This window comes from Sinocyclocheilus anshuiensis, unplaced genomic scaffold (assembly GCF_001515605.1).
Source record: "Sinocyclocheilus anshuiensis isolate Anshui unplaced genomic scaffold, SAMN03320099.WGS_v1.1 scaffold392, whole genome shotgun sequence".
Taxonomy (NCBI): domain Eukaryota; kingdom Metazoa; phylum Chordata; class Actinopteri; order Cypriniformes; family Cyprinidae; genus Sinocyclocheilus; species Sinocyclocheilus anshuiensis.
In genome coordinates this window covers 4,600,222-4,626,677 of record NW_015557091.1, presented here as the reverse complement: position 1 = coordinate 4,626,677, position 26,456 = coordinate 4,600,222, and the positions used below count along the sequence as shown (strand labels likewise).

At 36.4% G+C, this 26,456-nt stretch overlaps 1 protein-coding gene across 1 annotated transcript in view; it reads right to left on the bottom strand.

Moving 5' to 3' along the window:
• Positions 1–22,137, bottom strand: part of col11a1a (collagen, type XI, alpha 1a) — a 78,609-nt gene extending 56,472 nt beyond the window's left edge. Inside the window, exons 1-6 of the mRNA XM_016472165.1 lie at positions 21,786–22,137; positions 16,879–17,043; positions 15,557–15,770; positions 12,619–12,781; positions 5,017–5,142; positions 2,627–2,713 (exon numbers count right to left, since the gene is read on the bottom strand). Of these exons, the coding sequence (XP_016327651.1) occupies positions 2,627–2,713; positions 5,017–5,142; positions 12,619–12,781; positions 15,557–15,770; positions 16,879–17,043; positions 21,786–21,906 (876 nt within the window). The 5' untranslated portion in view covers positions 21,907–22,137. The remainder of the gene's footprint in view (positions 1–2,626; positions 2,714–5,016; positions 5,143–12,618; positions 12,782–15,556; positions 15,771–16,878; positions 17,044–21,785) is intronic.
• Positions 22,138–26,456: the final 4,319 nt, after the last annotated feature.

The window sequence follows — 26,456 nt, the reverse complement described above, 5'->3', positions numbered from 1 at the left end:
TCAAAGTGAGAAGAAAAGAAGAAGAAGAAGAAGAAGAAGAAGAAGAAGAAGAAGAAGAAGATGATAAGAAAGGAGGAATTAACACAGTTCAAGCAGTTCCACAAGCGTTACAGGCTGGATCCATGGGGACAGCACCTAGAGAAATGGGGCGGACAGCACGCTCAGACTAGCATCAGAGATTTCCCTCACCGAAAGAGAGATCTTGATGGGTTCTGACATGAGCTACGCTTGTACTATTACCCCTAGAATGGCTTTTCTTGGTGGCGGTGGCAGGTATCCATATCTCTTCTTCTTAGGTGCTAACTTTTTAGCCTGTTTTGGCTCCTGGTACTTATAGGGTTTGGAAAAAGATTTAGGGGACTTTCTCATCCTCTTCGTTTTCATGGAGACACTACGTTTTACTCTCTGGAAGAAGGTTATGGTGAAGGGAAAAAGACATAACACATCAAAATATCTGTGTTAGAAGATAAATAGGTTCACATTTTTTCAAACATGGCTTACTTAGCTTAAGAATAACTTGGTATACACTATCCTTCAAAAGTTTGGGTTCAGTTTTTATTTTTTATTTATTTATTTTTTTAAATGTGACCCTGGACAACAAAACCAGTCATAAGGGTCAATTTTTCAAAATTGAGATTTATACATCATCTGAAAGCTGAATAAATAAGCTTTCCATTGATGTGTGGTTTGTTAGAATATTTGGCTGAGATACAACTATTTGAAAATCTGGAATCTGAGGGTGCAAAAAAATCTAAATATTGATAACATCGCCTTTAAAGTTGTCCAAATGAAGTTCTTAGCAATGCATATTACTAATCAAAAATTAAGTTTTAATATATTTACAGTAGGACATTTACAAAATATCTTCATGGAACATGATCTTTACTTAATATCCTAATGATTTTTGGCATAAAAGAAAAATCTATAATTTTGACCCATACAATGTATTTTTGGCTATTGCTACAAATATACCCCAGCGACTTAAGACTGGTTTTGTGGTCCAGGGTCACAAATGATCAAAAGTAAATTTTACATTGTATTAAAAAACTATTTCAAACAAATGTTGTTCTTTTGAACTTTATATTCATTGAAGAATCTTGGGGAAAATAAAGTATCAAGGTTTCCACAAAAATACTAAACATCACAACCATTTTCTAAAGGATCATGTGACTGAAGACTGGAGTAATGGCTGGTGAAAATTCAGCTTTGCCATCACAGGAATCAATTACATTATAAAATATACAAAAATAAGTAACAGTTATTCTAAAATGTAATAAAATTTCGCAATATTACTGTTTTTACTGTATTTTTGATCAAATAAATGCAAATGCAGCACAACAGACTTTCAAAAACATAAACATTTTTGAAAGGTAGTGTAACTCTATCATGGATATTAGAAAAGTGGATATTGAGAAGATTTGAGTATAGTCAAATATGTTGTTCTGATACCATAACTGAGGCGATTTCAGGCTTGAAGAATATTAAGCAGCACAACTGTTTTCAACATTGATAATAATAAGAAATGTTTCTTGTGCACCAAATCAGCACATCAGAATGATTTCTGAAGGATCGTGTGACACTGAAGACTGGAGTAATGGCTGGTGAAAATTCAGCTTTGCCATCACAGGAATCAATTACATTATAAAATATACAAAAATAAGTAACAGTTATTCTAAAATGTAATAAAATTTCGCAATATTACTGTTTTTACTGTATTTTTGATCAAATAAATGCAAATGCAGCACAACAGACTTTCAAAAACATAAACATTTTTGAAAGGTAGTGTAACTCTATCATGGATATTAGAAAAGTGGATATTGAGAAGATTTGAGTATAGTCAAATATGTTGTTCTGATACCATAACTGAGGCGATTTCAGGCTTGCTTCAAAGAACGGTCATTCTCAAACTTAAATCAACATGTTCGATAAAATGGACACCATTTGACTATTAAGTTCACATAATATCTTTTTTTGTTTTTTAATTAAACAGTGTATAGAGTTTACAAACATGGACAGACAACATATACTACGTGGGCAAAAGTATGTGAACTGCTACAGTAATTTATGGGCCTGGCTATTTAAGCTAACAGGTGCTTAAAATCGTCTCAGGTTACTTGTGTAACCATGGTTCCCTGAGTAGGGAACGAGACACTGCGTCCTCTAGGGGTCGCTATGGGGAACGCCGGAAATGCACGCTTCAAACAAAACAGTCAATGAAAACGAAGAAGAGAATGATGTGTGCTCCCGGCGCCTATTTATACTTTAGTCGCACCGGTAGTGACGTCATGGCTGTCGCCGGCCAACGAGTTGGTGTTTTTTCAATGTATGCTTTAGACACGGGTCACGATGAGGCGTTCCCCATAGCGACCCCTAGAGGACGCAGTTCGAAGTTCCCATGAAAGGGAACTAGCATACAGCCATATAATCTCCTTAAACAAACATTTTCAGTGGTATAGGGCGTACCAAAGTGCTAAAATCAGAGGACAACGGTGTGGAAGAACTTGACTGGCCCAGACAAAGCCCACACCACATACTTTTGCCCATGTTATTTATACAGGTCAAGGAAAAGGGGCGGGGCCACCCCATGATTGACATAACAAACACATCACATATTTCCTACATTTACCTGCGGCTCAGAATATTCATCTGTCGCTGTGGGGGTCGCTCCCTCATAATAATCATATAAATCACCGTAATCAACAGCAGTTGTGTACTGCACACAGGGAGAGGATGAGAGAGAGGTTAGCAAAGCATACAAAAGTCATGTAGAATGTAATCTACCCTTGGGTGTATTACATACTTTGATGGTTAGATTTACTGTATAGCTGGTTTTATACAGTGCAGATGATTAGACACAGGTTTATCATACACAGCATATTATCATTATTTTTTACTAAAGCATCCAATGTTAGAGTGCAACGTCATGATCAAAACAATCTAAACACCTAAAATGTTTGTTTTTTTTGTTTTTGTTTGTTACTCTCTACTGTGTGAGTTCAGCATGTATGAACACACTGCATTAATTACGTTAAAGTATAACATGTGATGCACTTATTCTGATATACAGGTGGGTGTTTAAAACCCTATAAAAACTCCCTGCATGTCCAAAGCAGAGATAACAGCCATATGTTGGCTGCTTTCTTAACTGAACCCCCTTTTTTCTTCTTTCTCATCTTTATTTGTGTGTAAAACCCCAGCTGCCTTCTAAAGCAAAGGCTGATTAAAGGCTTAGATCTATAGAAAGAGTCAAATCTAGTTGATTTTCTTATTTCTAACACATTTCAAAGTCTTATTAGCTATAAAACTTAATGTGTCATGTAGGAACTTGTCCTGGGATGAGGGATTTTATACACACACACAAAAAAAGGTACTGTACATCCAAAATGTATAATTGGCATCATACATTGTATAGATGTTAAGTGTTAAGTTTAGAATATTAAGTTAATATTAATATTAAAATTAGGTTAATATTAATAAAAAAGTGTTCGAGTTGGCCATTTAAGGTCAGTTTATATACGCATTCATCAATTATGACACATTTTAATGAAAGTATGAATGGTTTTTGCTAAAGTTTATGTAGCAGTTTTTCTGTTTCTATTCCTTCACTGAAAGTAACGGCAGCAGGAAGGCCGATAAAGCCACTGAGCCTGGCTCTCCAGGGCTTCATCTATCAAACACAAGTATATGTTAATCCTAATACAGCATAAGATCTCATAAAACAGCCACTGCGCTGATGATCTGGCCCTCTTCCATGACTGGTGATCAGTCAGCGTTCAGTAGGACACCGTTCAGCCAGGCCGAGGGTGGTTTATGAGCAGAGCATCTCACACACGCTCGCCAAGTCAAGATGCGAGAAAGAGGGTTATTGATTTCTCCCATACAGGAAACGATCCCCTCTCCCTGTTTCGGCAGGATATAATGGGTTAAAATTACTTGCATGTGGTGTCTGTGTTTACAGGAGTCATCACAGAGGTCAGAAGTGTCAAGGTGTGGCTTACTTTTGACCTGTTATGTTTTTATGGACACTACCATTCAAACATTTCAGTCAGTAATTGTTTTTGTTTTTTTTTGGGAAGAAATGAATACTTTTATTAACAATGATGCATTAAATTGATCAAAAGCGACAGAAAAGATCTATTTCAAATAAATACTGTTCTTTTGAACTTTCTAATCATCAAAGAATCCTGAAAAATCCAGGTTTCCTCAAAAAAATATTACTGTTTTCAACACTGATAATAAGAAATGTTTATTGAGCACCAAATCAGCATTTTAGAATGATTTCTGAAGGATCATGTGACACTGAAGACTGGAGTAATGATGCTGAAAATTCAGCTTTGCATCACAGGATTATGTTTTAAAATGTATTCAAATAGAAAACAGTTATTTTGAATTGTAATAATATTTCACAATGTGATTGTTTTTACTGTATTTTTCGATCAAATAAATGCAGCCTTGGTGAGCATAAGAAACTTTCAAATATAGATATATAAAAAAATCTTTCCAACCCCAAATGTTTGAACGATAGTGTAAATTATATGATATTATATTATGTAATACATATATCTATTATCTTTGTAGCATGAGAGCATTTTTTCAGTGACCATTTCTGACTGTGATGTGTTGCTTCTTTTATTTCGTATATAAAATAATAATACTAAAAATATATGATAACATTTTACTTTTCCATACTTTGTCCAAAAAAAGTACAATAATAATAATAATAATAATAATAATGCACCAAAGCATTATTTTAATTTAAAATGCAGTTTTGATTTGTAATATTTTTTGCCCACTACATAATTCCTGTACTTGAGTGTTATTTCATAGTTTTGATGACTTGTATATTATTCTAACCTGTGGAAAACAACAATGAAGTTGGAGTCTGTGTGTCCAATTGTTCGACTGGTAGTGTCAAAAGTATCATCAACGTGCCAGACTTCCAGAAACCTTTGGTCTACTGGATACTGCAGGAAAGACCATTTCCTCTGCTGGTCAGTGCAAAAGGTCTATACTAACCTCCTCTCCGGGCTCCTGTGCTTGCAGTGTGTCCTTGTGGGGGACGTCACAGTCTGGGCTGTAGTGTTCACAGTAGTCGTAAGCTGCTTTAGGGTCGGCCACAATCAGCAGTTGCTGGATGTCACCCTGAGGGGACGAATGACAGGAAGATACATGAGATACATGTGCCAAAAAATAGCTCTGTTATTAGTACAGAGACACATATATGTAATATATTATCTGCATGAAAAAATAACAAACCCATCTTATCCTGGTTAGTCAAAACATAATAAACATACCACTCTTGTACTGCAGGAAATACATGCAATTTTGGAATTGCAAGGCAACAAAACAACAAACCACTTTCACAATGAGGAACGCAAGGTCAGATGGTTCAGGAAATTGCTGTATTATAAGCAGGTAAATAAAACGTGTTTCATCATGAAACACCTGGTAATGGAAACCCACACAGGAAGTTTCCTCTCATATAAAATGCTGCCTGCCTAACAATGCTTAGTCAACAATACATAAAACCTTCTGGTCAACAACACGTTAAACACATATAAAACACATGCATGGTCTTTCTTCCAAATGAGTGAAATCTGTTTCTCGCCATTGATGTGTCAATAGCATACATTCATTCTGCATTATGATCAACAACTGGATGATAAAATACATAATTTACTGTATGGGGTTTTGATTTAAGTGATTACATTTGTGCATTTTTAGGCCACATGTCTTTTATGGGCTGTAATTATTAGATCCAGATCTTTCTGTTCAAATGCTGGGGGGATTCAGAGTGACCTGGGTCTGTTACGAGGAACAACCATGACTTTTACAGTACAGTCCATTGAGTAGAACTGGGGGATGTGTTGGAACCTGAGGTCTTTCCTTGGCACTGTTACAAAGAGAGAGAGAGACTTTAGCAGCAAGGCAACCCCGAAAAAAAACAAAAAACAGCAGGCTTGGACTTGTTAAGGGCATGTGTGTGTCTGCGTGTGTGTATTTTTACACCACTCTCTGTAAACTCAACTGTATAAACAGCAAAATGCTCAGGTGTGCCCACAGTAAAATAGAGGATGCCTGACCTCCTTATTACAAAATACCACATTTTATAATGTTATTATTTGATTTATGAAAACAAAACAAGACATTTAAAAGAATATAACACACCCCCATGTTGATTCATATGACTTCTTTCCTCTGTGGTACACAAAATGTGAATTTTTGAATAATATTCTGGCCTTGTTTTCAATACAATGAAAGTGGATGAGAATAGCTTCACATTTTCAAGCTTCACATTAACAAGTGGTTCAATTAACGACTTAAGTCACCTGATAGCTTTGTGTGAGGTAAAGGAAGAAATTTAAGTCGCTGTTCAGTGAAAATCTTGACATCCACCCTTGATCTGAATTGAAAAGTTCATGAAAGAAATAGACTGTGGATGAATAGTCAGTGAATCTTTAATTCAATTCACAAATCTGGTTAGGTTCAACTCAATAAATCAATGATTCGTTCACAGCAGTTGGAAAACTATGGTTAAATTGCAATCTGTTCCTCACACAAAGCTATCAAATGGCATCAAAATAATAGAAAAATAACAAGTTATTTAGACCACTTTTATGCTGCTTTTTTTGTAATTTTGTAGCTTGACAGCCTCAATTTGCTTTCACTTTCATTAAAAACAAATCACCTTTTGTTTACCAAAGAAATAACATCACAGGTTTATAACAACATGAGTGATTAAATTAGCATTTTTGGGTGAACTATCACTTTAAATATGACACTATCACTAATGTCTCATCTAAATCATCCACAATAATCGAAATTAATCAAAAAACAATCAAAATGATTACAGTTGCTGCAATGTCGTCCCAAGCCGTGTTTGCATTGATCACCTGTTGCTCCGTTACATACAGTACATTTACCAGACCATGAAAGCCAGGATTGGCCCCAAAAACCAGGCTTGGCATTACAGTCTGGTGCCAAGATGGAGGGAAAAACAGGACGATCAAGCCAATGGCTGAATAAAAGTGACACGTATTACCTCATTTGTCACCCACACACCTTTAACAACTCCCTGGACCCTGCAGAGCTTATTCTGAGTAAGATACGCATGAAATCCTCGTCTAAGACTAGAACTGTATCAATTCAAACAGACTTAAGCAAATAGTTTAGAAAAATCAAGCCCACCCAGTGATTTACAGTAATGCAATTACATCTGACTTGTATAGAAACTTGTTTCTGCCATGGAATAAAACATAAAAAAGGTCACTGCAATGTTTTTCCTCAGAATTGTGAGAAAAAAATTAAATATCCCTCCTTAGTTTTTTTATTTTTAATCCCATATAGAGTTTCAATGCAGAGGCTATTGTAAAATATGTTTTTTGTTTTGTGTGGAATTTACAGCAGGTCTCTCTCTATTGCACAATATTAACAACTGTTTGTGATACAGAACATTGTAACCCAGGTAAAATGTTATGGAATATTCATGCAGTAATGTATCAACATCTTTAAACAACATGAACCAATAGCATCACTAAACAGCTTTTTGCTAATGACCCATGAGTCATTCGTAAACATCTCTGTACTAAAAAGGTTGGTTGTCTTGAAGGCCCAGTGTGTGAAAAACTATTTAAGATGCAGACCCCCAGCATGAGCATACAGTAAACTGTTCAAATAGCAACGTAGCACAATAGGAAACCTGTCATTAAGCACCATAATGCCTCAGCTTTACAACATGAGAGAATTTGGTCAGTTTTCCTCAGTAATTTAATTGTACTTAACTGCTCTAATTACAGAACTGGAGAGAGCCAATGATGGCAAACACTAAATCGGAAACAAAAGGAGCAGTGAACTTTGATGTACCCAAGCCTAGAGCCGTGAACTGAGCGACCCGGCAACACACCCAACACTATTAGCTGCGGTCAACGCTATTTCCTCACCTCACAGACAACATAGTAATTAAGATAGCAACCTGGCCATTTAGAAAAATAAACGTGGATGTGTTTCTGAACTGTCATTCAAAGTGTGTCAACAGCCAATGCAACAATTCATGCCTTTTGCCAACCATTTTTGTAGGTTTAATTGATTTGGTAGGGGAGCAGTAGGTATGAGGAGCCCTGCTGGTTGAAGAAAGGTTCTTATTCATTATGAGACAGAAATGAGACATGTAGAACTAAGTACGGTAAAAAAAAAAGATATATATCCTTTTTGTGGGCCACTATCCTGCAAATAGCACATTGTACACTTTCAAACTCTGCAAAATCAAAGGCTTCTTTACAGGCCCTACAAAGCGTTGATTCATCCAAGGCTAGTAAGAGATGTCGCTCCTATGGGTCTGACCAGGTATTTCCTTCATATTTCCCAAAATACACTTCAGAAGTAGCCATACAGTGGGAACAGTCATAGCGTTCACACTCTCACACAGAGAACTCTGTGTTTCCAACTATACAAATCCCAAGTGACACACCAAATCTAAATACTGGGCATACCTCTCATAGCTTTTCTCTCTCTCTCTCTCTCTCTCTCTCTCTCTCTCTCTCTCTCTCTCTCTCTCTCTATATATATATATATATATATATATATAGAAAAGCTACGAGAGGTATGCCCAACCCCAACTGTCTTGGATGAAACTGTCAGGTAAAATATATGTGACCATTTGTAAATTACATTTTGACAATCTTCTTAACATTTGACTGCTTTTATGTCCAAAAGCCCAATAAATCTACTGTAAATATTATATTGCAAAAAAAAGAAGTTGCAGATATACAGAGCCCCACACATGAATTGTGAAATAAAAAATAGATTTTATGGCCACAAAGTAAGAATTGATTTCTACAATTTATTAATTCCTGACTATGTTTTGTTTATGTGTTTCCTCATTTTAGTTAAATCATGGTTATGATTAAAACAAACTAATAAGTTGTGGGAATTATTTATTAATTCACGGCCACATTATCTTCTTTTTTTTTGGCATGTGTGGAGCTCCATAGATATTAAATATTGAGTATTAAAGTTGGCATATTAGTTATTAAATTAACTATGAACTGGTTAGTAATTCACATGGTAAAACAACACAAAAAAATGCCAAATCATCAACAAAGAGAAAATGTTTCAGATAGTTAATTTGGCCCAAATTCATAGTTAATTTTGACAACTAATATGTGACCCTGGACCACAAAACCAGTCATAAGGGTCAATTTTTCTAAATTGAGGTTTATACACCTTCTGAAAGCTGAATAAATAAGCTTTCCATTGATGTATGGTTTGTTAGGATAGGACAATATTTGGCCGAGATACAACTATTTGAAAATCTGGAATCTGAGGGTGCAAAAAAATCGAAATATTGAGAAAATCGCCTTTAAATTTGTCCAAATGAAGTTCTCAGTAATGCATATTACTAATCAAAAATTAAGTTTTAATATATTTACAGTAGGAAATTTACAAAATATCTTCATGGAACATGATCTTTACTTAATATCCTAATGATTTTTGGCATAAAAGAAAAATCATTAATTTTGACCCATACAATGCATTTTTGGCTATTGCTACAAATATACCCCAGCGACTTAAGACTGGTTTTGTGGTCCAGGGTCACATATATCAACTTAAAAACTCAATATTTAATATCTATGGAACCCCACACATGCAAAAAATGTAATTCCTACACCTTATTAGTTTGTTTTAAAGCAGCACTATGTAAGTTCAAAATTTGCAAAATGTATATAATGAGCGAGTACATCATGAATTCATCTTCCAAACCACGTTTTTTGTCTTATTCCGAATCACTACGATACACTTATAATAAGTACTAATATTTGGACTATTGTAGCCTGGTCGGGTCATCACCGCTGCGGAGTAACACATACCTGCGTGAATCGCCATAGACATAAACTTAGAGAAGTAGCTCCGGTTGGAATGTTCTTCCGCGGGATGTGTGCAGTTCTGTTTATTAACTGCTAGAGCGCCAAAAGTTACATAGCGCTGCTTTAATTTTGAGATCCTATAGGCATATACAAAGGGGAAAAAAACACTTTTAATGTATGATCCCAGTCATCATCTTCAGAAAAAAACAGGTTCACAGCAGCCCACAAAAAGTGTAAGGGTCAATTAAATGTTACGATAAAAGTACTTGCATTAAAGCAATTTCAGCAACAATATGGGGCAATAATACATCATTCCCATCCCCCACTAAGTTCGTTCTCCACCACATGGGTAAACACACACCCAAGCCCTCCTCCTTACCAAGAAGCAAAGCATTTCAATATCACCTGTCAATCGGCCCATTGTACTAAATTATTTACAGCTTTAACTCATTTTGACCCTGCACATTCCACACTGCTTCAATTGTGACTTTTAAGAGAACAAACGCACACATAACACTGTGAAACAGCAGTTACCTAACAGACACAAGTTACACTTTTGCACCAAAAACAGTCAAACAGAGGTGTTGAAAAGTGCAGGAAGACATTGCTAAGCAAATCTATTTATATATGCCATAGAGTATCATAACACACAGTCATGACTGTGAAAATATTTTTATAGTTTCCATTAATTAGTCATTTTCTGCTCTAATCAAGATGATGGCAGGGCTACTGACTCTCCTTTAAACTTGTAATTAATTAGTGTCTGCTAATTAATACTTGGCCTAGAGTTCATGTCGGACATAAATATGCCACCCCTTCGGTTTTCATACAGTGCAAAGCGCTTGGCAAAGAAAGTAAGTGTTTTCTACGCTTTTTTTTTTTTGGAAATAAAATGGATTTGTGCTGGTCAAATTATCCATATTTTGCTCAATTATCCACACTTTTCAATACCTTAAACCACCAAATAAACATACTCAGGTTCTTCTTTTACGATGATACACATACTAGTTGTACTGTACAGAATTTACAACATTAACCATGTTGAATGAAAGCCTCGGCTGAGCAATCTGTGTATGAAGAGGACTCCTCTGGCTTTGAGTAGCTTTAATTACAAGGTGAAAGAAGCCTTCATAACAGGAAGCGAGGGAAAACCCGACCACTTAAAGGTAAACAGTGACACAAGGCTTGTCTGTCTTATAAAAAGCAAGCTCATGTCCAGAGGGACAAATTTTCACCTCTGCCATTACGGAAATGATCTCCGATATTAGTCAAATCTAAAGAATTTTGCATCTTTAATATGTGGAGAAGTTACATTTATTCTCATAGTCTTTAAAACAACTTACATGATAGTGCATGTATTGCTAAAGTGGAAATTAACAACAAAGGCCACATTAGGCTAAAGTGAACAAAGACTCCACATACCATAATGTTACATAAAAAGATGCTTACGACAGGTTTCCATAGAGATCTTTCTCATGGAGCTATAAAAGACACTAACGAATGGGATGCTAAGGCAAATAGCTAGCTTGTGGCAAACAATGTAAAGGCCTACATAGCATCGCACAAACTCTAGTTTGAACTATACAGTTGTTTAGCCCTCAGAAACCCATGAAATTTCAGAGTCTTTGAAATTAGGCCACTTGCAAATTTCAAAACTGCATATTTAAACAGGCAGTCACCACATTTAGCATGACTTTAGCAAGCTGGGATGCTCAATATGTAGATCAATTCCTGATGTTAAAAAAAAAAAAAAAATGAAACCAACCTAAGTTGGGACGCGTTTCCCAAAGCAACTATGGGCGCAAGTTCCGTCGTTACCAATAGAGTTCAGTGGAATTAGCGACCATAGTTAGCTAACAATGCTTTTGGGAAACAGACACCTGGTTGGCTGGTTTTAGCTGGTCTTCCAGCCTGGTCATAGCTGGTTTAGCAGGCTGGTTTTAGAGGGGGTTTGACAACTTCTTTAGCTGGTCACGCTGGTTTTAGCTGGTCAGGCTAAAACCAGCTGAACACCAGCTTGATCAGGCTGGACGACCAGCTTGACCAGTTTAAACCAGCTAAGACAGCTGGTACACTGTTGCTATGATACAAGTGAATAAAATAGATATTTAAAAGGATAGTCCACACAAAAATGTAAATTCTGTCATCATTTACTCACCCGAATGTCATTCTTTGTTCTGTGCATTAACATAAAATAAGATATTTTGAAGAATGCTGACCAAACTGTTTCAGTTCCCATTGACTTGCATTATATGGACAAAAAATACAATGGACATCAATGGCAACCGAAACCGGTTACCAACATTCTTCAAAATATCTTCTTTTGTGTTCCACAGAAAAAAAGTCATACAGGCTTGTAACAACATGAGGGTTAAATGATAGGACTAAATTATGTTTTCATTTTTAGATATGATGCATGCATGCATGTAAGGCCATTTAATCTACTAGATGGACAAAAGGAAATACCGTATCTTATTCGCAATCCAAAACTTCTCAGCAGGACCTCTTTTTGTATTTACAGGGCTGTTTATTTCTCCCCCATACTAGTTTTATTTGTCATTAAATGGGCTGAAAAAAGCATGTGAATACCCCCGGAGCTTAATTATAAATGTAGCTCTAGTTTGCTCTCCTGTTCTCAAATGAACAGATGTTGTTCTAATAATGTTAGACGCATTAAATACACGTCAATTTATACTTGATCACACCATCAGGCCGACACCAGTGTAGTGCATTAATGCAATGAATACAGCTTTACCTCAAACACTTCCTCATCCAGGATCCTGGTTCCAAAAACGGTTATACCATTGGTGTCAATTCCAGCATGGTCACTCCTGCCCAAGGGCTTTGTGAGCTTCTTCTTGCAGTCGACAATGATGGTCACGGTCTTCTTCTCAACACTGATGCCTACACGATGCCACCTGCAATGAACAGGAAGAGTAGGTAATTACAATCCCAGCAAATGGTTAAAGGTCTCCACACGTGAGACGTGCCTTACTTTAAAACCTTAGACAATTTTCCTTCATTCTTGAGATATAACATTCCTGAGTGGACCACATTCCCAAATGGTTAAAGGTCTCCACACGTGAGACGTGCCTTACTTTAAAACCTTAGACAATTTTCCTTCATATAACATTTATAACATTCCTGAGTGGACCACATTCCAGCCTTCAAACTTTGGCCTTGTTTAACACTGGATTAAACTCATTAAACTCTAGACCAAATCCCCCCTGTGAGTTATTCAGCATGACAGACACTGTGAACATTGTAAAAAGTGTGTGTCAGGAAGGTACGGCTGAGAAACTGAACTGAAAGAGTCAAAACACTGAGCTGCGGAGGGAAACTGTTGGACAGGTTTGCGGTAAGAAGCCACAGCGAGATTTCAAAGGCGTATCAATGGCACCCACAAGGGTGATCAATTTCCCATAATCCACTTCATTAGAAAGAAAAACCTTTATACTGGCTCGTGTCTTTAAAGTACTTGGCAAACTTGAACCGAGACAAGCTTTACTGTGTCTGGAGACCAACATTTCTGGATAATTTAGCTGCTAACAGAATACAATTTACATAGTTAAGAGCGATTACGTGAATGATTGATAGATGTGTGATGGTGTAAAACCACAATATCACACCTTTAGGCATTAAAACATCCTGGGAATATTCTAGAACTTTAGTTAATCCCTGGACTTGCCAAATGCAATGATTTAAAGTCACACAGTTTCACACCAAAATGACCCATTTTCCCAAAGGACATACTGCGTTGTCTTTCCACGTGTCATTTTCATGAATTATGCTGACAACACATTGTAGCCCTTTCTGATTATAATGACATTTAACACATGTTTTTCAGATTCTTTATACAAGATCACATTTCCATCATGACCAACTGTAATTTTATGTCTCTGAGGAAGTAAACCACAAAAGCATATGAAAGTTATATTAAAATGGCGATAGCTAATCTTTTTAGCTGTACAAATGATTTTTAAAAGCCACTTTTAACCGTAATTCTTCCTGCATGAGGGAACTGGAATGACAGAATTAGCCCAATTAAGGTGCATTTAACCTGAAATCCTCATCAGCACTATAATCAACATAAGCACTATAATCCCTCATGGAAATATTGCTGTTTTTACAGCAAAACACCCCACTGAACTGATACCTACAATAAATCCTTTTAAACCCTAATAAGACAAAGCACGTCCATTGCTGTCAATTAATTTTAGCGTTTGAGGATTTCAAATTAAGTTTAAATGGGTGTCAGGACAATAAAGAGCATTTTAAATATTTAATGCACATTTTAATACAATCACTATTTTCTAAGGAAGCATGTTTCCATCTTAGACCTTAAAAAAAGTAATAGTGTTTTTTTTTTCACAATTGTGACTATTTCTTGCAGCTGTGACTTTATATATTGCAATGTGACCTTTTATCTCGTAATTGTTACTTTATTTCTCATAATGTGACTTTTATCTTGTAATTGTGACTTTATTACTCACAATTTTGACTTTACCTATATATCTCAGGTGCATTTCTTTCTCATAATTGTGACTGTATGACTCATAACTGTGACTATATTTCACAATGTGACTTTTTATCTCATAATTTTAATTTATTTATCAAAAACTCGACTTTATGTCTCTCTATGTGACTTTTTCACAACTGTTACACTGTATCTTATAATGTGATTTTTGTGTCATAATTGTGACTGTATTTCTCGAAAATTTGACTTTATATATCATAATGTGATTTTTTTTATCTCAGAAATGTTTCTTTATTTCTAGCAACTGTGATTTTATATTTAACATTTGATTATATTGACTTTTTCTCTTGTAATTGCGAATTTATTTCTCACAACAGTGTCTTTATCTCACAATATGTCCTTTTCTATAAATGTGAATTTATATTTCGCAATGTGACTTTTTATCTTGTAAATGTGACTTTATTCCTCAAAACTGTGACTTTATACCTCATAATGTGAATTTATCTTATAATTGTGACTTTATTACAACTGACTCTGTATCTCATAATGTGACTTTTATCTTATAATTGTGTCTTTATTTCTCACAACTGTAACTCTATATCTCATGTGACTTTTTATTTAATAACTGTGACTTTATGACTTGTAGCTTTATATTGCACAATGTGACCTTTTGTCTTATTTTAAATTTCTCACTTTTTTTTTTTTTAACTTTGAGACAGGAACAGTCTTCCATAAATATATCTTAATGTTGGTAAGAGCTTCCTGATGATGTTATCCAAGAGATTAATTTCTGAGGTCATGCATCTGCCCCATATTTCTAAAATAACAGTACCCCGAAAGATCACTGCCGAGGTCAGATCACCTACAGTCCTGTCTGCTTCACTCCATCAATCCAGAGTCACAATGAGATCTCCTCTGGCTCGCCTCACAGAAGAAACCACACATAACTAATGCTTCAACAGACACCTGAAATTCTGATTTGTCTACTTGTTAACTCTCGTCAACCGAAATGACTCTAAAACAGAAATATCTTCCTCCACATATGATCGCTCAGGACTACAGTGTAAAACTCCAGCCTGGCAACAAATGACTTCCTGCTGATGACTGACCCCTGTCTGACCCTTTCTGGAGTCAGTCTCAGTCTCTGTCTCTGAGGATGGATCTAAACAGCCTAAAAAAGGCTGCTGTACATTCAGCTTCGTGCTTTGTGACTTACTTTCCGTCGGCCAGGTTGAGGGAGCGGAACAGCGGGTAATCCTCGGGGGCAGGCTTGCCTGTCTGATCCTCATACAGGAAGACAGGTGAGCGGCCCACCTCCACGCCTAGTTGCTGGACGCCTTTCTCGTTGTAGATGGACAAAAGGAAGGACTGGATTCCAGCTTTGGGCTTGATGGTGGTTAGGATGGAAAAGTCTTCAGGGAACACACCATCTAGAAAACAGCACAGACAGAAAACAAGCTCACTGAAGGGTTCATTGGGTTTTTGAAGTCCATCCAAACAGCTAATTGCAATGTTGAAGCTAGAAACATAATGGAGGACTAGGAGTGCCACTTAAAAACAAAATAAAGGAATGAACTGATTATTACAAAAATAAATAAATACTCATTTAACTAAATTTTTAAACATGAATTAAACAGTTAAATCTTTCTATTTATTTGTCAGCTTGACAAGTGATTTATTTATGTACTTTTTTATTTTTAAAATTACATTTAAACGAATTCTGTATCGTTTGTCATCTGTAAAGCATTTTCTGGCTATAATAAAGCAGTTTAATTCATGCAGTTCTTTAATTAGTTACTTTGTTAGTGCATATGCATTGTTTAATTTTTTTAAAAGGCCATTAATGGCACAAAATGAGAAAAACGTTGAAATAAGATTTGACATTTTATACAATTTATCAGACGTAATTTATCAGACGTTTAATATCCAGCTAAAAAGGGGTGATGCAAGAAACTTGATAATAAACACCAGATTTATGGCATTATATAGGCTGAACAGATATTAACAAGTAATAAACATGCATCTGTTTTCCACCATATAAAGAAACATCTGCAACTTTAAAACCTCATTCCGATTACAAAATGCATCTCAAACCTATCATAAAAACTCAGAGGACTTAGAATATGGTACACAATTTGCATGGGGTATTTTTATTGGGGTTCATTGATTAATTTTTATTTGTACATAAAAGAGCAGCTTGGACATTCTGCAAAACATCTTCTTTTGTGTTGCACGAAAGTAAGAACGTAATTTGGAATGACACGAGGCTGTGCAAATGATGACAGAATTTCCATTTTTGAGTGAACTATGGCTTTAAAAATTTCTGTTCATTTCTTATGCAACTAAGCAGACAAGCCATGCTGTGGTCAAGAGATTTCAGCCAAGTTCTCCTGCCGCTTAACAATACAAGCGTCTTAGTGAAACATGGCCCTGCACAATCAGGGATGGCATCTGCTGTCAAAAGCCTTGGCAACCACAACAAAGGGCACATTTAAACGTAGGCAGGATATGGAGACATGTTCATGGGGTTCAGCTTACCTGGGAAAAGCTGCTTGGTTGGTGCACTGATCTGGGCATTCTTGCCTATTTTGTAGGCCGTGTCCGGCTGTGATGCTCTTCGGTTTGTGCAAAATCCTGAAGTTTTCTGTAGTCCTTCTGGGACAGTGGGAAATTCTAATACTTTTAGGACATCCACAGGTTCTGCTGTATGGGGTAGAAAATATACACAAAAATGTTAACAAATAAATAAGGAGAAATGCATTCAATGTTTAGCAGATAACCTTTTTTATAATAATACGTTTAAATAACTTTTTAAATTACTGAACTAGTGTGTTTTCATAATTTTAGTCTCTTTTTATAATACTTCTAAATGCTTTAAAAAAATACTGAACTAGAGAAATTGAGAAATGTGTTTTCATGATTTTGACTTGAACAGAATGACAAGTTTCTTTTTATAATAATACTTTTAAATAAATAATTAAGATTTTGCTGGTTATATTTCAGTTAACGATTACCTAAATGAAGTTTCTCTAATTGGTTATTCCTATAATAGGTTGTGGACGGTAAGTTTAATGAAAAATGCACAGTCAAATTAACCAACCTATGACCAGAGAGAGTGTATCACATTTAACATTGTTTTATGACCCACAACCACAAAAAAGAAGCTAATATTTGAAATTCAATCGGTTTTACTTGGCTATGCGACCAAACTCACATCATTGGTCTTCATTCCTATGAGATTTGACCCTTGTAAAGTACCCGATTCCCCCTTCAGCTCTTTGGATGATACTTCAGCAACAGCTGGGTTAAGTAAACTTGAACAAACGGTTTCATTATGGTTAACGAAGCAAGATGAAAGACAAACACTGTTCACCCCGGATCACCCAAGAACTCAAAACCTTAGAAAGCACCATTAAGAAGAGTTTCTTCATGATTCATTGCGAATGTATGGCACATGTTTGGCCATTGGGTGTTATCCAGAGTCTACCAACAGTGCCATATGTGTCTTCTGGGACTTGAGTGAATCTTTGGCATCTACCACATAAAACTGAACACTCAAACCGCCAAAAATAAAGGGCTGCTATGTCAAAAGGCTGGACTCATCCGAGGGAGGTCTAAAACGCTGTAATAAAGACGCTGAGGCGCTGCGGAGAAAACATTTACCACCCCATTTAAAGCTCTAAAAAGCAAAGCCGACAAACCATTCTTCTGCCGGTTCTTTGTGCTGAGTGAAAAGATTCCCCACTATATCTGAGAGACTCAATCCGAGCTTTATGCTGAACATACAAGCTAGACAAAAGGAAAACCTCAAACTCATCCAATACAATGACAGAGCTGAGAAGGAGAGTTGTTGTGAGGGATCTTCTGGAGACGTTCTCCATAACCTCAGGCCTCATATATTCCAGATGTGGTGCTACAGCCCAAGTCTGACCTTTTGCCATGCAAGTGCCAAAGAAAAATGGCAATACTCCTAAATCCTTCAGAAACCAACTGAGAATGTGCCGTCATTAGGAGAGCGCAGCTGATGACCTGGTGTGATTTTAACCAGACTTCTGTGCAAACACACACGCTGATCTTTTTCACTGTCATTCTTTGCATTAGACAGACTGGTCTGTGTGTTTGTGTGTGTGGGAGAGAAGGTTGATTAGACATCGAGTGTGAATGTGGAAGGAGGTACTAACTGAGAGAGAGAGAGAGAGAGTAGCACATCAAGATCATAAACCTGCCATGATTTGATTCTACGGAACACCCAAAAGTGGGAGGGGCTTTTTCTACAGGAAGTTCTATAATTTGCATAAATCATTTCATTAAGAAAGTCACTGTTATGGTAACAGGACGACACAAATGTAGAGTTAAAATAACAGATGTTCCGATGGATACGTTTTCATAGGGTCCAGAGAAATACATTTAGAATATTTTTCGAATTTCGTTTTTTAGGGTGATATTAAATGGAAAAAACTGGGGACCCTTTTACCTGCTGCTCCTTGAGACTCTAATGATGAATTCAGTCAGAATCTCTATCTCTCTCTCTCCCCCTTCTCCTCTCACTCTCCCCTCTTTGACACATGGGTGCCGCTTGAACAAGACTGCATTATGCCACAGGCTCTCTGAGAGGCAACCTCACTGACGGAATTTTTTTGCAAAAAAAAATTTCCCCATGTCTTTCCCCCCCTTTCACAACTGTAGAGAAACATCAAGAACAATAAAGCCTTTCAACCATCTGCTTCCCAAGAATACTGTTCAGTTCACCTCATATTCCAGTATTAAAGGGACAGTTCAGCCAAAAATAAACAATTTGTTGCATTTAGTCTCACTCATGTTGTTCCAAACCCTTTCTTTCTTGCGTGGAGCGCTTAAGGAAGCAGAATGAAAGTGGATGAGGACCTGATAGCGTCTAGTTCTTAAGACACAGTCTTAACATTGAGACTAAGTTAATGCACATGGAACACCACTTTTATTGTATGGAAAAGAACAGCTTGAACTTTCCCCCATAATATAAATATCTCCTTTTGTGTTCCACGAAACCAAAAAAGTCACAGGTTTTGAACAACATGAGATTAAGCCAGTGATGATGGATTGTTCTGGAACTTTTTATTGGATGAACTGCATGCAATTATGTAACATCAAAATGTTTGAAAAAACAGACTGAACCACATTTCTAGCCAACAAGTTTTGTCACAAAAAATTACTCGTGAATGTAGCCCAAATGTTCTTGAGACCTGGTCGGCAAAATCTAATATAAAAGTAAGCAAAGATTTCTGAAATGTGTGCATTGTCTGAAGGAATGCACATCTGAGGTTCCTCAGCCTGAGTGGCTGAGAAAACATGTCGGTACACTGCCAGCTCAAGAGGGCACCCGACAGAAATGCCTTCACAAGCCACAAACCGCAAGGGATGTAATGCGCAGCTTCAGAAGTCAAATGAGATTAATACATTTTAAGATTCATTATCAGCTTTGATAGACAAAAGAGGATTATTAAGCTTGGACCGCTCACACATTTTGGTCATATTCAAGCAGCCTTAGGAAATGTGGCAAATGAGAACAATGGCAATCTATTATCTTATTTACATCTGTCATTTCCGAACAACATAAATGCCTAATTTAATTTTGTAAGGACCTTTGTTCCTGTAAGGGTGAGCGAGACCTATCATAAGGCCAGGCTGGGGCCCCTGGATGGCTCCGGGCCCTTTGAAGCCTCCAAAATAATAGGGATGAGCAGAGAGGACAGTCATCAAATAACGGGAAGGCACTTAGTAAAGAAACATTCCCACTGGGAAACTCGTGAAGACTGGGAGACATAGGAGTCACAGTTTTGCAAAAGCCCCTGCTTGGGCTTCGGTGGAACTACACTCTTAAAAATAAAGGTGCTTCAAAAGGTTCTTCAAGCGATGCCATAGAAGAACCATTTTTGGTTCCACAAAGAACCATTCAGTCAAAGGATCTTTAAAGAACCATCTCTTTCTTACCTTTTTATCATCTGAAGAACCTTCTTTCGCCACAAAGAACCTTTTGTGAAACAGAAAGGTTCTTTAGATGTTAAAGGTTCTTTATGGAACCATTTAGACGAAAAGGTTCTTCTATGGCATCGTGAAGCACCTTTATTTTTAAGAGTGTAGGGTTGAATGGCGAAAGGGTGATTTTGACTGAAATCCACTGTAATCTATGTTAATTCATTACCCAGTGGAAATTGAGGTGCTAAAGCACTTTGACTCAAAAATGCTAAAAAGTCTATAGGATATGTAAATAATATATATATATATATATATATATATATATATATGTATTCATAATCAAATGACTTGTTACACTTATGATCAGTCGATCAGTCACGCCCATTGTAAATTGGACCTCCCAGGTCTCATTTACTATAAATCAAATTCCTGTCATAATTAATGATTTTATCATTTAAAACAGAAAAATCACGCAAATGTGGCCAGAACACTTAAGTCTTGTGAGCATACATTAGTATATCAATTACTGACAATCAAAATTTAGCTCTCTTTGAATACACACAATTAGGCTCACAATCTCATCCCTAGAATCACACCATTCAAGTAGATACTTTTTAAATTTTCTTTCATGAGCATACATCAATTACTGACAATCTCCTTATTAATTTATCTCTCTTTGAATACACATACTTTGGCTCACAATTGCATCCCTAGAATCACACTATTTAAGCAGATATTTTTCGATTTTCTTTTCCTAAATGTAAGGCATGGATGTAAAACCCTGAGGAATTCCACCCTGCTAACCGTGTCCACACACACCTAACGGACCACAGGTTCAAACAAAGAGCTTTTTTTCCCCGAAGTAAATCCTAAAGTGTCTCTCCATGACACTCTCTTAACACATTCCACCTCTCCACCCTCCCATAGAGTTTATTAGAGTAGAAAATATGCAGAAACAAAATAAAATTGCATGTCTTTTTTAAATAAAAGATTAGGAATATGCAAATGAAATGGACAGATGGTGAACAAACCAAGTCATGCGCAAAGACTGCTTTTTGGTAAATAGGTAGATACTTTCACTACTAACTGCTTCAAAGTATAGGATCAGACCATTTTTGTTTAACACTATGATCATGATCCAAAGTCTAGTTTTGTTATGCACATACTGTAGATATGTAAAGCCTGATTTACCTTTATCTGTTATATGTGCATAAAAAAATTGCATTATTAAATGTACTGAATGCTCTTTTGGGGAACTAGTGGGTTTATTTGAACGAACTCCGCAGACTCTTCTTAATTTTAATATTACAATGTTTTTTGACTTCTTGGGCACTGGTAATATTGTATCTGGCAGCACATACACATATACGGGATGCAGATCTGCGATCACCTGTCTAAATCAAACGCGTAAAAATTCGCAGGCGCAAATGCGCATCGCCTATCTGACAGTCCCTACAACTTCATAAAAAGTTCGGAAGTCTATCTTTCCTTACCTGCTCTGACATTTGGAGCCTGCAGAACCAGGACGAGGGAAACTGTGATGAATTTGAAAACAGTAGAATCCAAAAGCCACCTTTTCGTTTTCCACATTGGGGACCACCTTGGCCTCTCCATGGTCGGACACCCACAAATGTGCACAAAACCCGGGGCGACCTCTGCTTATTTGAAAATGATGTCCCTTCTACAATCCCAAATGTGCCCGATCTGCTCTAAACAGCCATAGGTAAAGGGTATTTTGTCTCGCCGGGCCCCCTTCGATCCTCCTTTCCTTGCGCCCAGCCTTCAGACTGAAGGGATTCGGGCTTTAATCAAAATGAGACGCGGAGCGCTCGATCGCCTCACCGTCAAGAGGGCTGGACCCAGACCCTGGATTACAGGAAAATGACAAGTGAAAAATACCCCGATTAGCAAATCACGGGGCTTGAAAGTTGGCTGGGGATCCACCCATCAGTTTTCCAAAGCCTCCCCTGGTCGCCCTCTTGCGCGTCCCCCCATGAAAGCCGGTAGAAATTTCCATGGAGTAGCCTGGGAATAAGAGAGAGAGAGAGAGAGAGAGAGAGAGAGCGAACATGCAAGCAATTCTAAATGTTTGTTAGGTTTCGGATTAGGGCATATTATGCATTTTTGCATCCACAACAAAACAGTGGAAAACTTTAAAAACCTTAATGTTATATATATATATATATATATGTGAGTGTGTGTTGTGTCACAAGCTTCCAGTACACAGAGACAACAACAACACACAGATAATAAAATAAGATGTGAATAAAATACACATGTATAAATATAAATAAAGCACACACACACACAAAGGATAAATATGTACAGGTGTGCTATAGATAAAATACTGTAGAATATGAATAGAATAAAAAATAAAGTTGTAGGGATGTACTAGGATGTAAAGAGATAAATAGTATTAGGTTATTGCACATATTTGTATTGCACAATGGGAGAATATTTAACTGTTCATGAGGTAGATTGCCTATAGCCTATATATATATATATATATGAATACAGTATAATCTCCAAATTGGCGATTTGGTCAGTTGTACATCATTAAGGGGTTTATTTTGCAAAAATGACCGAAAAACTGCAAATTTTTTAGTTATTGGCTTTTTAAGAGACTGGACACGAACATGGTTTTCTGGATGAGCGATCAGTTATACCGCGTTTCCCAGGACAACGGTCATCATTCAGAAATATTTGACCGTTTATTGCAGCGACTGACCAATCAGAATCAAGTATTCCAGAAAGCTGTGTAATGATGTTTCCGGATGATTCCATCAGTAAGTTTTTTAATTTGCGTTAACTTTGCGTAGAACCTACTTAGAATTAAAAAAAACTGAATGTCAGTAAGCAGGAGAAAACGTAAAAGACAAGAAAGTAATACAACACAAAAACACCTTCTTATGTTTTGCAGATGTTTATTCTTCAAGAGTGCATGTGGAGGTTGAGTGGGAGGGGCTAAGATTGACTGACAGAAGACCGACAGGCCTTCAGGTTTTTCAGTTTGATCCCCCCACTCTCTGGTTAATTAATCACAATGACTAAAAATCTGAATTAAACAAACACAACTATGAATAAAATTATTGTATACTTGTAATATGCACCATCCTTTCGGTTTTTGGAAAATGTTTTGATTTTGGCATCTCTAGGAAATTTCTCTGTTAGATGTGGTCAATAAAGATCCCATGATCATTTCAAATAGTGTCTGTCTATTTCCAGATTCAAATTTGCCATGTTAATACTGAATGCCATGTTAGCTTGAAATGGAATTGTTCAACATTATGTAATGGATCATATAAACTGATTCGTTTATCTGCTTTGCTCCTAGAACACTGTATGAATAAAATGAACAATCAGCTCTGAGAACAATTGGCGAGTAACCAGCTCATGATTCATGCCAGAAATCATCTTGTTAGCTCCATTTTTGTTAGCACGCCAGTCACATCTCTTCTTTATGAATACAGTAATGAATGATTGAATGATTAAATGAATAATGAATAAAAGTGAAATGAAAAAAAAAATGACTGTGACATTTGCATGCACTAAAATGCTAAATCAATAAGATGATTCACACAAAATCAGTGAGATAATTCATCATCATCATCATCATAAAAAAGCATGATGTCATCACCTAAGGGCAAGTTGGAACGGCACTCAGTGAACTGTCTGCAGAAACATGCAGTAGATCTTCAGATATTAAGACAAGATTATTTGCATGCAGCAGTGCCTGTGATCATGATTACAAGGTTCGATTTGGTGACCAAATGATTTACCAACTCCTAAAAGATGACAATATTTATACTTTATAAAAATCTGTAGTGTGAATGACTAGTGCTGCATGCAAGTGATTAATATTTTGACTCTTACTGATTATGATGCAGTGGATTCTTAAATTATTTATAGTAATTGTTACTCACCTTTCTCTCTGCTGATGGATGCTGTCAGAGATCAAAGGTCAAAACACATTCTCACAGTTACATGCCTCTGATATAACAAATTAGCATTCATATACATATTTATCATGCAGCACTCTGGTTGATAATCGCTATCATAATTCCATAAATTAATAAATAAAAACATAAAAAGTGATCCTCATTGCCAAGAACATGTGTTAAGTTGTGTGCAGAACAAGTTTTCATTTACAATACAGATTCCTGTCAAGTGAGCTGAGTTTTCCGACGCAGCGTCTCGTTCCCTCGGGGAACCATGGTTACATACGTAACCTGGGACGTTATGCATGCTTTGAACAAGATCCTTAAAAGAACACTTTTTTTAGTGTGTTTGCATGAATTTGATACACGACTAGGCTCAGTCCTTACATCTCTTCACAATAGCAAAATAGTTCAGTTTCAGGGCTGTTCATGGGTGACCTCTGAACCAACTTGTATTGTTAATTAAAACTGAAACAAACACCATATACAAAAACATTTTCATTATTATGTAAAATAAATATTATAAACATTATACAATTATTGTTATAAATGCAATAAAATATAAAACAGCATTTTATTTCAGTTAGTTGGCAAGTTTCAAGTTTTTGTTTAGTTTAAGTACTAAAATGAAATTATAAGTAATACATAAAAATGTATAGTAAATCCAAAGTTGCAAAAAAAATAATAAAAAAATAAATAAATATTGGAGTGAGTTTTACAATTCATAATATAATGTTTAATTCAATGTGTTACTTGCCAAGATTTTTATTATTTACCTATATACATATTAAAACAATTTTAACTTAGAATCAGATTTCTTAAATATATATAAATAACAAATAAGTATATATATATATATATATATATATATATGACAATTTCACAATAATTACAAATTACATGGTGAGTTCAGGCAATTACATTTTGTCCATTTGACTATAACTTTATTTTAAATTCTTCAAAATCCTATATTTTTATACAGATTTAAAGGAGAAATAAAATTACTTTTGAACCCCTCTTCTAAAAGAGTGGGAAATTACCAAGCCGCTTTTGTCAACTGGACGATGATTGCTTCACTGTACTGATTTTAGATATGGCCATTTAGATATGACTAGTTTAAGTTTCCCTTCAGCATGAGTATTTGACCTTAAGTGGAATTGTAAGTGAAGAACTTTTCACAGGCACACACTAACCAGCCACTAGCTTCTGTCCACCAGGGTCTAAACACACAGAGCCTGAGGGAGTATAAAGGGCTCTTTCTGTCTCAGCTCAGGGCCAGAGCGCACCAAGAGCTCAGTCACTCAACATACAACCTGTGCTCTGTGTTCAACAAAGAACTCCCACAGAACACATTCCCTCAACCTGGGGAGTGAACTTAAACATGAGAAACAATCGAAAATAGGCTACTCAAATTGTACGTTTGAGAAGACTCTCTGAGGTAAAAATTTCTAGACAGTGGCAGGACTGTCACTGGGATTGTAAGCCGGTTATTTTCACTGTGGTCTACCATGGTGGGTACCAGAATGAATACTGGTTAAATATCGCTTCCATTTTAAGAGTGTCTACATCTGTAATGACCACATTGTGCATGGTGGAAGCCAAACGGGGCACTGCTGCTAACTTTATTTGAATAAATAGACATAATCAGCCTACACAAGCTTGAAATAGCTTTGGGCAGAGGTTCATAAATGCCTAGACCTTTGTTGTGATGTTATTAAGCATTTAAAAGCTTGTGTTGGAAGTTTAAGAAATCATGTACATAGATTGTTGACTATTGCTGATTTATATAATGTAGGCTAATGTAAGTCTCATATACTGGTTTAAGTGCAAACTAAACCATGTTTAAAAGCCTTTAGTTTATTTTTCATTGCTCTAGAGGTCAAATTTCAGTCTAACACCTAACAAAGTGGATCACAAACTGGGCGGCAGCAAATCTCTATAAATATACCCCCACATTTCAAACCGTTCTTACACCCTTGATCACAAACATACTACATTACAAGTGGTAATGGGTCTTTCCTCATGTTTAGCAGTGGTTGGAAACTCACCCCAGGGCCCTCAGAGTTATTCAAAGCGGGGTTGTAGATGTAAAGTCTCACAGTAGTTCAGTCAGTCTTACTTAGGAATGCCATTTTGTCTGGGCAAGCATTTTATACTTAAGGAAGCATCAAGTCCATTACTTCTATATAGAATATTACCCTAGATTCAATGGTGGTCACACAAGGA